The sequence below is a fragment of the Symphodus melops genome, assembly GCF_947650265.1.
Source record: "Symphodus melops genome assembly, chromosome: 13".
NCBI classification, from domain to species: domain Eukaryota; kingdom Metazoa; phylum Chordata; class Actinopteri; order Labriformes; family Labridae; genus Symphodus; species Symphodus melops.
In genome coordinates this window covers 7,982,686-7,993,472 of record NC_136703.1, presented here as the reverse complement: position 1 = coordinate 7,993,472, position 10,787 = coordinate 7,982,686, and the positions used below count along the sequence as shown (strand labels likewise).

At 37.9% G+C, this 10,787-nt stretch overlaps 1 protein-coding gene across 2 annotated transcripts; it reads left to right on the top strand.

Annotated features, from left to right (window-relative positions):
* The first annotated feature begins 2,212 nt into the window (after positions 1–2,212).
* Positions 2,213–10,430, top strand: LOC306834567 (vesicle-associated membrane protein-associated protein B/C-like). 2 transcript variants are annotated; one of them, XM_079360557.1, is made up of 6 exons: positions 2,213–2,575; positions 3,566–3,718; positions 4,879–4,982; positions 6,422–6,502; positions 6,937–7,068; positions 8,450–10,430. In XM_079360557.1, the coding sequence occupies exons 1-6, from the start codon at positions 2,518–2,520 to the stop codon at positions 8,621–8,623; spliced, it is 702 nt and encodes a 233-aa protein (XP_079216683.1). In that variant the 5' UTR covers positions 2,213–2,517; the 3' UTR covers positions 8,624–10,430. The 2 variants fall into 2 exon arrangements, with proteins under 2 accessions (XP_079216683.1, XP_079216682.1); XM_079360556.1 differs by having other exon boundaries at positions 6,886–7,068.
* Positions 10,431–10,787: the final 357 nt, after the last annotated feature.

Sequence of the window (10,787 nt, the reverse complement as noted above, 5' to 3'; positions counted from 1 at the left end):
ATCAAATATGGGTCTCTACTTTATGAACAGAAGCTCTGAGAAATAAAGTTTTTTTTTGGTGCAGACAGCAAGAGGTCTGTCATTATGCATGTAAACACATTCACGGACACAGGCTCCAATGCTTTCTACTTTCCCACAGGAGCGGCATTTTTGCAAAATCATCCGTTGAATTTCATCAGCTAGAAAGGTTTTAAATCCATGCTAGAGGAAGGGGAGTTTCCTGTGCTTTTAACGGCGATTTCCTCTGAAGAAAAGCAGTGCCTGTACAGAGGGAACCTCAACCATTTTTTCGTTCCGGAGAGGAGGCATTCTTGAAATGTGAAAAAAAAACAAACACATGAAAGTTTACTTGTTCTGCCATTAACCTGCAGTTATCTGGTAAGTGAAACGGTGGACTGAAAATCCAACCTTACTTGAGATAAAAACTACTTCTTATATGCCTTGTTTTGAATCTCTGGCTGTTTTGCCATGAACGCAGGAACAAAAGCCTAAAAGGAATTGTTGAACCCAAAATGAATATCTGGCCATTATTCACCAAACCTCATTTCTGTTATTGATCGAGTCCCTTCTTCCACAAAGGCTGAATAGTGTAATTGAATCTGATTGCATTCCTTTATTACTAAATCTTGTTTTCCCTCTAAACGATTGCGAATATCCTTCTTGGAACCTAGACCAAACTTTACTGACTTGACAATGACTTTTGTGAACAGATGTCTAGAAAAAGAACAGAGCACTTGCTGTGCACTACGAGGTATCGTTCAATTTAAAATTGTACTCCAAGCTCATTTAACCAAATTAAAACCTGCTAATATTACCCTAAATTAGATGCTTGCTGCGACAGTTGTCATAAAACCCCTGCCAATCTAACCCACATGTTCTGGTCATGTCCTACTCTGGTGAACTTTTGGTCCATGATCTTCTGAGGCACTTCGTGACAACCTGTATTTGTTCAATTTAAAAAGAAAACAAATATATAAAATGTAAGCATATACTTGTTTTTGAACATTAATATTTCCAAATTAAACTTATTCAACTTAAATAAATTAGTCACCAATTCCGTTTAATAAATCTAAAGTCCAAATTAGCAAAGACACTTTAAGTTTACACTGTTGAAAGCCTAAATTTTGTTGTATAAAAATTTTGTCCAACATTTTATCAGGGTTAATAATTTGAAAAATGTTGGACTTGATGTTTTTAAATCTGTGTAAGATTGCAAGGCTCCAAAAGATTGGTATATAGGCTGTTGTCTCATACATATTGTACTTTAAGTTAAGTTAATGGTTAATTCTGCTCATGGTTTGTATTTAGCTCCAAGTATACAGACGAAAGTCACGCACGCAAGTCATTTGCAGAAGGAACCGTACATCTGTCTATATTTTACATTTTTTACACAATTGACATTATTCTGATGAAACATTTAATTTATATGTAGCCAAAAAAATGACCAGTCAATCAATCTTTATTTGTATAGCACCAATTTATTAAATCTTAAGAAACTTTACAAAAAAGAGCATGTCTATACTGTAATCTTTGTTATAATAGCCTATCATTATTCAATAATTTACAGAGACCTTATAGTAATTATTATTTTGATCATGATAACTTGAAGCATGCCTGATCCTCTTGAAATCTGTTTGAGCTGCTATAACATGCAATAGGCCAGAAAAAAAAAAGAAAAAAAGAAACTTTTATTCTTAAGTAGTAATTAATGATCTGCTTTAAGAAAGAAAGTAAACTGTTGTTCTAGTTGTTGTGGATGTTATGTGTGGTTATTTATGTGAGGTGTTTCTCTGTCATTTTGTTTTTCTTTGTGGTAAAAAACTATTGGGCATAAAAAGTTAGTATTGTTATTGTCCATAGTCTATAAAAAATAATAATGTTTGGATTGCTCAATAAATACATAGTTGCATAAACAAAGGAAATTATTTAAAAAGCTGAAAGGTTCAGTCAACTGACTGAAGAAATGCATAAAAACCTTATATATTTATGGTGATTTGGGGTTGACTATTGTTTCGAAATGTTTCGAGAGTACTAGCAGGCTCATGGTCCCTGCACAAAGACATGATGGCTCTCTGGTCTTCAGTAATCTGCTATGTTTACTGTATACCGGTGTTTGTTATTCTTTATGACCTTTTGCATGTAAGTATCAGTTCATCATACAGGATGACATGATCTGTCTCTCTGACAGTGGACACCTGATATCCCGCACGAGCCCGCCCTTTACATGACGTCACCTTTCCTCCTCGCCTCCTTCCTTTCCGCCTCGTCCTCCGCTGATAGCAGAGTTAGCAGTAGCGCTTGTAGCCTTCAGCAGCTGTCTGTGGCAGTCAGTCAGCCGGCCTGTCAGTCCGAGTAGAGGTGCATTTGTAATCATCCTCCCCCCCTCACTTCCCTCCCGTAGAAAAAACCCGTGGACGGCAGGCTCGTCTCCGCGGAAGCCAGCTACATCACCTTTCCGGGTCACCTGCAGGAAAATAACGTCATTCTCGCCGTCAAGAGAGGAAGAAGCCCTGGGATATGGCAAGAACAGAACAAGTCCTGGTGCTAGAGCCACAACACGAACTGAAATTCAGAGGTAACGATGAAGCAGAGGGCAGGGCCGGGAGCAGGGTTGCTAGCTTACTGAAATCCTCTGTAATGTTTCCTGCTTTAAATATTTTACATGTGTAAAAACCGCAGTTATTTATTTTTTGCAATAGTAGCTTTAAGGTGACTTATTGAACTTTAGTCCACATTGTGTCATTGTGACAGGTTATACGACAGTGTGCGACGATGCTAATCAGTAAGCTAGGTAGCATTCAGCTAGCTGTCATTGCAGCGTCAGGGCAGGCCTCTCGTCCTGTTTATTCACACTTACTCTTATTTAATTTGTTTTTAATTCCACCAAAAACATTATTATATAATCTATGTATATTCTGTGTTCATTCATGTTCTCAGTGTTGCTGAAACCCTGCTGTCAATAAGTGACTATTCTAGCACTTTCTACGAACAGAGTATCATTTATAAGCCTCATTACTTTGATTATTTCACAATATTATAAGCTAGCAGATTTAAGTGAGTCTTACACTGTGAAACCTGAATTCCTCTCGAGCTTTTTCATTTGCAGAGCTGCTTTTGAAATAAAGGCTGAGCCCAGGTCTATTAACTATACTCTGTGACAAATACCTTTTGGATATTATATTGTTATAAAAAAAGCAACATGAATTAGCTGTGACTATGATTTAAATATTTACAGCATCTCTTTTTTTTTTGGACAGGAAATGAGTACTGAGTACTTTTTTTTTTTTTTTTAAATATTTAGTGTTTGATTTGAATGGCAGGCCTTGTGTTGTTAGCCAGAACATACTGTATGTCACATTTCCGTCCTGTCAGACTCATCTTTTGTGTGTGAACTTTATAAACATGTATAAATATAAACTCTTTATAATACTTACCATGCTGATAAATTTCCCAAATATTCTAGTCCCTCAAGCTGTTAGACGTGCGTGTGTGTGTGTGTGTCACAGATTGACAAACACCTTTGAGTCCCAGCTGTGATGAGGATGTTTGTCTTTGTCGTCCTCAGGTCCCTTTACAGATGTTGTCACTGCCACTCTGAAGCTCACCAACCCCACAGCCAGAAATGTGTGTTTCAAAGTCAAGACGACCGCGCCCCGCAGATACTGTGTGCGTCCAAACAGTGGCGTCATTGATGCTGGAAACTCCATCAATGTTTCTGGTCAGTAAAATGTATTAAAAACTTTGCTGATAGTCAGCCTATCTTGTGTTTACATATCTTGTTAAAAGATGTAGTTGATTCTTCTTCAAAATGTTTTTTCTTATATGTTGTGATTTGATGTGTCAGCAGTGTGAAAGTCTGTGGTTTGTTTTCAAACACTAAATCTAATTTGGGTCTTGGTATTTGATATCTTAGGAGATATTCACCACAGTGTTGATCTGATGGCCGAGCTGAAGGAAGCATTTATAGATCAAATCTCTCAGTAATGCTACTAGAATTGAAAAATGGTGTAATCTGTTTAATTGCTTGCTGTGACAGAAGGAGGAAACAGTTTAAATAATCGATGTAGCTCCAGAAACGTACGCTCAATGTCAAGCCAACATATATCCTGATTAAGCACCTAAACAAAGGGTTGTAAATATTGTTGGTTAATCATTAGGAGGATAATTGTAAATCCTTATCAGCGTCTAATAACTTCAAGCTGTGGTTCTCAACTGGTGGGTCGAGACACAAAGTGGGTCGCAGAGATGTTCTTCATTGATACGGAAATATGTGCCTGAAAAAAGTAACTTATGTCAAAAAGTCTATGAAGTGCTATTTAAACATGTTTGTTCTGTTTCTTCGGTTTTGTACCGTTAGCAGTCCAAACGGCACCATTTTTCATCAGTAAATAGAGTAAAGTAAATGTATGGCAATCCTTTTATGAAGGAGTAAGTAGGTCATTTGAGAACCACTGACTTTAAGGATGATTGGTCTGTCTTTTTCCTGATGGACAATTGAGGAATGAGGAAACAGGAACAGTTATAAGGGCTGTAAAACTTAAGAAATAATGAATCTAAAAATCACATCAATCATCAGAAAGTGTTGGAATAGCTCTGAAACCAAATGATTGTCCTGTGGTTATAGTTAGATTTATATTCTTCTCATAGTCTAGCATCTCTTTGCCAAGTTGCAAACTGATTTCTGGTTGTTGGAACACCTTCAACCTTTAAAAAAAGAACATTGCCATAATGGAAATCAAGCCAAATCTCTATCATTCAAAACAACCTGGATAATGTTGTTGTTTCTGCAGTGTTCTGATGACTGTTGTTTCCTTGATTTCAATTTAAATTGTTTCCTAATTTCAGTTATTTTTTATGTTGCTGTTTCTGTGCCCACAGTTATGCTCCAGCCTTTTGACTACGACCCAAATGAAAAGAGTAAACATAAATTCATGGTTCAGTCCATGATCGCTCCGTATGACATGACTGATATGGAAGGCGTTGTAAGTACAAGAACATAACGCATTTTCATTTTATTCAGGACCCGTATTATTGATCTAACACCTTTAACTTAGTGTTTGTCAAACTGATTTTCGTTTGTCTGTTTCTAATCACACTTTGAACGACTTCTTCGAGTCTGCTCAGCGGGGGGGGGGGGGCTACGGGCTACGGATCACAAATCTCAAGGTTTCAGATTGGATAAGGGATTCAGTGTCGCAGATCGGATCCTTTTTGTGATTGGCTTAAAGAAAAGACGATTTGAGTGCAACCTTTCTCCTCCCCACTTCACCATGACTGCAAATCTGCAATTTAACAGCACAATGATTCACAGTGAATCTCCAAGCATCTCCTCTATGTAGACTATTGTATCAAAAAACAAATACTCAGTTCCAAGCAGTCAGATCAACCTGTTTATGTTGAACATTCCTTATAAACTCTGATTACCAAAGTTTGATCATTTCAAAACTACTGATTGTTTTTAGACTCAACCTCCAGCTGGCACATTGAGTGAGAGGAAAGACTCAAAGCACAGTTTGATCAAATAAAAAAAAAAGCCTTACTTTCTGAAATAGCAGCATTTTATGGTACTTAAGTTTGCACAAAACATGGAGCTAATAAAAGAACTGGACATATCTGCCTACAGACTTCTTAAATGCATCTTTCTTTTAACTGAGTCTCTTCACAGGGATTTATTGGTAGTACATCTTTTATTTTACCCTGTTTTTTTACACATTTGTTATAAACTCGCGATCAATCTGAAGATGCTTTCCCAACCATAGGAATGATCTGTACTAATCACAGATCCACTGTGATTGGTTGCATCTCTACTGCTCAATGTGCAGGAATCACAAAGCCACACATTTCTAACGTCTGCAGTCCTATTCATGGAACTTTGTCTTTTAGGTTAAAACTTATAATTAGTGCTGTCAGAAATGACCACTCAATCGTGATGAATTAATGTCTGAAATTCATGCCTTGATTCTTTTAATTGTGAATAATCACGGTGGATAAGCCTCCACAGTGGCCCCCCTTTATTCACAATGTTGTCAGAGAACGACACTGCTGCATCTTTGAACGCCTCATTTCACTTCAAACCAATTGTCAGACAGCTCAGTTGACGTGTTTTCATTTCGTTTTTAATGGGTCACAAGTTCCTTTTTCCGTGGTTAAGTTAATGCCATAACCTTCAACCTATAAGAAGGGCCTTACTTGATTTAAAAATAAAACCAGGACGGAAATCAAGCAGCAAGTAAAGCACTCTCACCTTAATTCAGTACAAACATTCAAAATAAAAGTCTCACCATTATGAAAAAAGTAGAATTTCAAACGAGCGATTAATCACTTATGTTAAAATGATAATCAGCATTTATTGAACAATTGGCATACGAACATTGACGCTATTCTCCTAACCCTTTTTTCCCCATGTCGTTGTCGTCCACAGTGGAAGGAGGCGAAGCCTGAAGAGTTGATGGATTCAAAGTTGAGATGTGCATTTGAGATGCCTCTAGAAAATGACAAAACTGTAAGTCTTCGTCTTTGTTAATGTGCATTTGTTGTCTTACTGAAATGACAATGAGCCGTTGATTAAAAGAGACATATTCCAACACACGTTTAGATCAATAAACTGGACTGTTGCTTTATTTCTTCCACTGAATAAATGCTGTATGATAACAACTATTGGAAAGAGTTCAGTCATATTACATGTTTTCATTTTTCTTGCTCTTAGTATTTTCTCACTGTCCTGCCCATGAGCAATGCATCACTGTACCACCCACCTCATGCCTTTTTATTTCTGATGTATTTATTCACACTTCATCCAACTCCTTACTGTGTCTCCGCATGTCTCCTTATCCCCTTCCTCCACTCTCAACCCATCATCCATCCACCCTCATTCTCTCTCCACAGCATGAGAATGAAAGCAACCAAACTGTGTATTCCTCTGCCTCCTCTGTTAAGACCGAGCACTCAGTGCTGCCCAAGTCGGCCAGTGCCTCGCTGGATGACGGAGAGGTGAAAAAGATCATGGAGGAGTGCAAGCGGCTGCAGCTGGAGGTCCAGAGGCTACGGGAAGAAAACAAACAGATCAGGGTGAGTCGAAGCAGACTGTGCTAAAAAATACAGGACAGCTCTTGTTCCTCATCGAGTCCCGCACGAACAGACAGACAGGCAGGCAGGCAGATGTGTGTTGTGTCTTCCTGCATCATGTTATAAACTGTAAAAGTTTGTGGATCATGGTGTCACCCTTAAAAATACAGATTTGTGTTATATTACCCGTTATTTACATTTTTCTGATGCAGTCTACAACTATCACTGGATCGTCCTTGCAAAAAAATCAAATGACATCTCTTGTTCAGGCCCGTCTGTGTTGGAACAACTTTTAGAGCTACAGTTTGGTTTGTCTTACTTAGTTTGTGTACTGTTGTCTATGTTAGCATATTTATGTTATTATTAGCTCACCGAGTGAGCATGTTAGTTTTAGCTCATGCAAACCATTCACTTATAGCCTAACTGAGCACAGCTTTAGACAGACACCAGTATTCTCTCAGTAGGGATACTTCACCCATTTGCATGAAGCTTTGTATCATTAGAAACATGGTAGTAGTGTTCAATGGTCGTGAATCCAGCCCTCATTTTGCCCTACGAACAGAACATTTCACCCATTTACATGAAGCTTTACACAGCTTCATGTAAATGGGTGAAGTATCCCTTTAAGAGACAACACATGAACCCACAGTTAGACATTATAGATGCTTTACTATTGTTTTGATCCAACATAGTTAACGCTAACAAGAGTTAAATCCTGGAAATAAAACCATAAAGCTGAAAAATTATTGAGTGTTAGAGAGAGAGGATCCAGACTGATGCAGCCTCTGCAGCCTGTCTGTTCTCTAAAGGTATGCTGTATTTTAAATCTTTCACCAGCGTTTCTACCTACAAAAATGATTGACAGCCTACACATTCTTCTGTTGTATTTCACAGAATTTTCTCAAACATGGAAGATATTTGGTGAATGAGATTTTTTTTTTTGCTTTTGCGTAAACCTCTCAATCCTCCCTGGTGGCCAGACATTGTTGTAATGACATTGTTTCTTTAATGATTTATTTAATGTAATTATAACTTAGGCTTAACAGTGGTGCAGTGGTTAATGCGGTTGCATCACAGCGAGAAGGTTCCTGGTTCAAATCCGGACAAGGCCTGTGCAGAGTTTGCAGATTCTCCCTGTGTCTGTGTGGGTTCTCTCTGGGCCCTCCGACTTCCTCCCACAGTCCAAAGACAAGCTTGTGAGGTTATTTGGTGACTGGATGTCTCTCACTAAGCCTTGACTGGCGTACAGTCCAGGGTATACCCCACCTCCCACCCAATGACAGCTGGGATGGGCTCCAGCAGGTCGCAAATCCGTATGGGGAAAAGTGGTTAAAAAAAAAAAAAAGATAATGGAGGTATGTATAACTCTTTTTCTTGTTTGCAGGAAGATGATGGGCTGCGGAAGAGAAAGGTGAGCTCAATGACCACTCCTCAATCCTCTCCCTCCTCCACTATGGCAACCTCAACCATGAGGGACGAAGGTCTAAGCACCCGCCTCCTGGCACTCTGCGTGCTCTTTTTTGTCATTGGAGTCATTGTTGGCAAGTTGGCCCTGTAGAGACACAGTCAAACAAGAGCACAGTAACAGACGGATGGACGGACGAATGGCCTGCTCCAGAGGACGTGTCCATGACAACAATGGAGATGTCTTCTTGGCTTATGTTGATCTCTCTCTCTCTCTCTCTCTCTTTCTGTCTTTTTTTTTTTTTTTTTTTTTTACATTTAAGGCAATATTGTCATGATCTTGTCTGGATGGAAAAGAAATCATGTAAAAAGGAAAGCAGGTGATCCCAAAAAAAAAACCCATCAGTGCAAGTGTTTTTGTCCTGGGTCTCGCCTTTTTCATTTTTTTTGTTCTTTAAAAAATCTCCCCCTTTGATCTGTTCTTTCCGTCCATCCCATCTTCCTCAGTGATCTTCCACAAGTTGCACAGGTAACAGCTAGTGATGAGTGAAAGTAGCTTCACGCTGGCTATTTGTCTTTCATTGATTGTTTCTTGATTCTATGGTCTTAAAAGTTTCTTACTCACATCATCAATAAGTAAGAACTAACACTCCTGATAATCTCTCTTCCATTTAAAATGATACTTCGCCTGAAGGGGTGAACACAAGTGATCAGTGAAAAAAACTTTCATTTTGGACTCAAACGATATGTAATGTCTTATATACAGTATGTGGTGCCAGTAGAAGCGTGTGCGTCTGTGTGTCTGAACTTTACTCCTACAGGGAGGATTGTGTGTGAATGTTTTTTTTTGTGTGAAGAGACCACAAACGTGGAAGTCCCAGGCCGTGTTTGAACTAAGGAAGAGGGATGATATGAAAACGTAACTGTCAGATTTCCTGTCAAAGCAGAAATTAGGGGTGTTGGTTGATTTATTCAGACCAAGAAATGCATAGTAATTCAATTTATCTGCAAAGTAATAAATCAGTAAAAAAATAAAGATTGTATTTAGAAAAAGTGAATGCAGCAGGACTAGATCGAAAAGAAGTAATTTTCTTTAAACCATCACTTTAAGTGTGATAATTATCACAGCATCATAAAGGCTCTGGTTCAAATGTCCCATTTTAAAGCAGAGGATTTCTCATTCAAATTGTTCGCAGACATTTTAAATTATCAGAACATTACTCAATGAAACCAGTAGTTAATTTTGTCCATGGGGTTTTGCATTTACACCCTCTAGTGTATTACAACAGTTAATTGCTTGTTTTCTTATATTATTATATACCCACAAATCTTCTGTTGTTTAATATTCAAATGCACTATATTCATATTTCCCATCTGCAGTCTGCATGAAGTGACCGGGATTTATTCTATGTTTTTTCCTGAGTGTTGCAGGTATATAAGCATAAAAAAAAAGCTGTCTTATAAGGGACCATCTTTAGTCGGGTTTTTCAGTTTGTGTGTTTTGTTTCCTTTCCATCCTCTTTTTTTTTTTTTTTTTTTTTTTTTCTTGCTCTGGTGGTTGTGGGATAACTGAGACAACTCAGTGTATTATCTCTACTATCACATGGCTATCTAAGGAGGTTGTTAGAAAAATAGAAAAATATGTTGGTTTTTTTCCATTGCCTGAGGGAACTAAGGGAAAAGAGAGGTGGGAATGTGGGTGGCTAGAATGAAGACCGACCTGTGAATACACTACATTTGGGGGGAAAAAAAAAAAAAGGCAACAGCGCTTCGACCACACATGCAAAGAATCAGTCACACAAAAATGTAATCACCTGGTAATTGGTTACTCTTTTGTATGTACATATTAATAAAAATACTTAAAAAACTGGCAAAGTTATTAACATACTGTATTAAAGAAAGGAAATGATTGAACAACCATCATGGATCTTGTAGCGTCATAATAAATTAAAATACATAAACTCCCTTGCTGTCTGCTCTTTTTAAACTACCCTTTTTCCTCATTTAACAATGCAGCCAGAGATGATTGGGATTCTTGAAAAATGAAGGGCAGAACTTTGAAGTATGTAATACTGTTTTGGTGGCTGGGTTATTAAAAAAAATCCAGTAAATACGCTTCTATGAATACGTTAAGATCAATTTACTTAAAATAAAATCATTTAGAAAGGGGACCAGGCATTTTTCATTTGTGAAAAAGGCTGATGGTCAAGCAGATATTCCCTTAACAACTTCATATTTGAAGTCTACTTCCAGTGGAGATTCAACGCTCCTGTAGGCACTCCAGAAATGACTGTTCATTTGAGAGACTTAACATATTA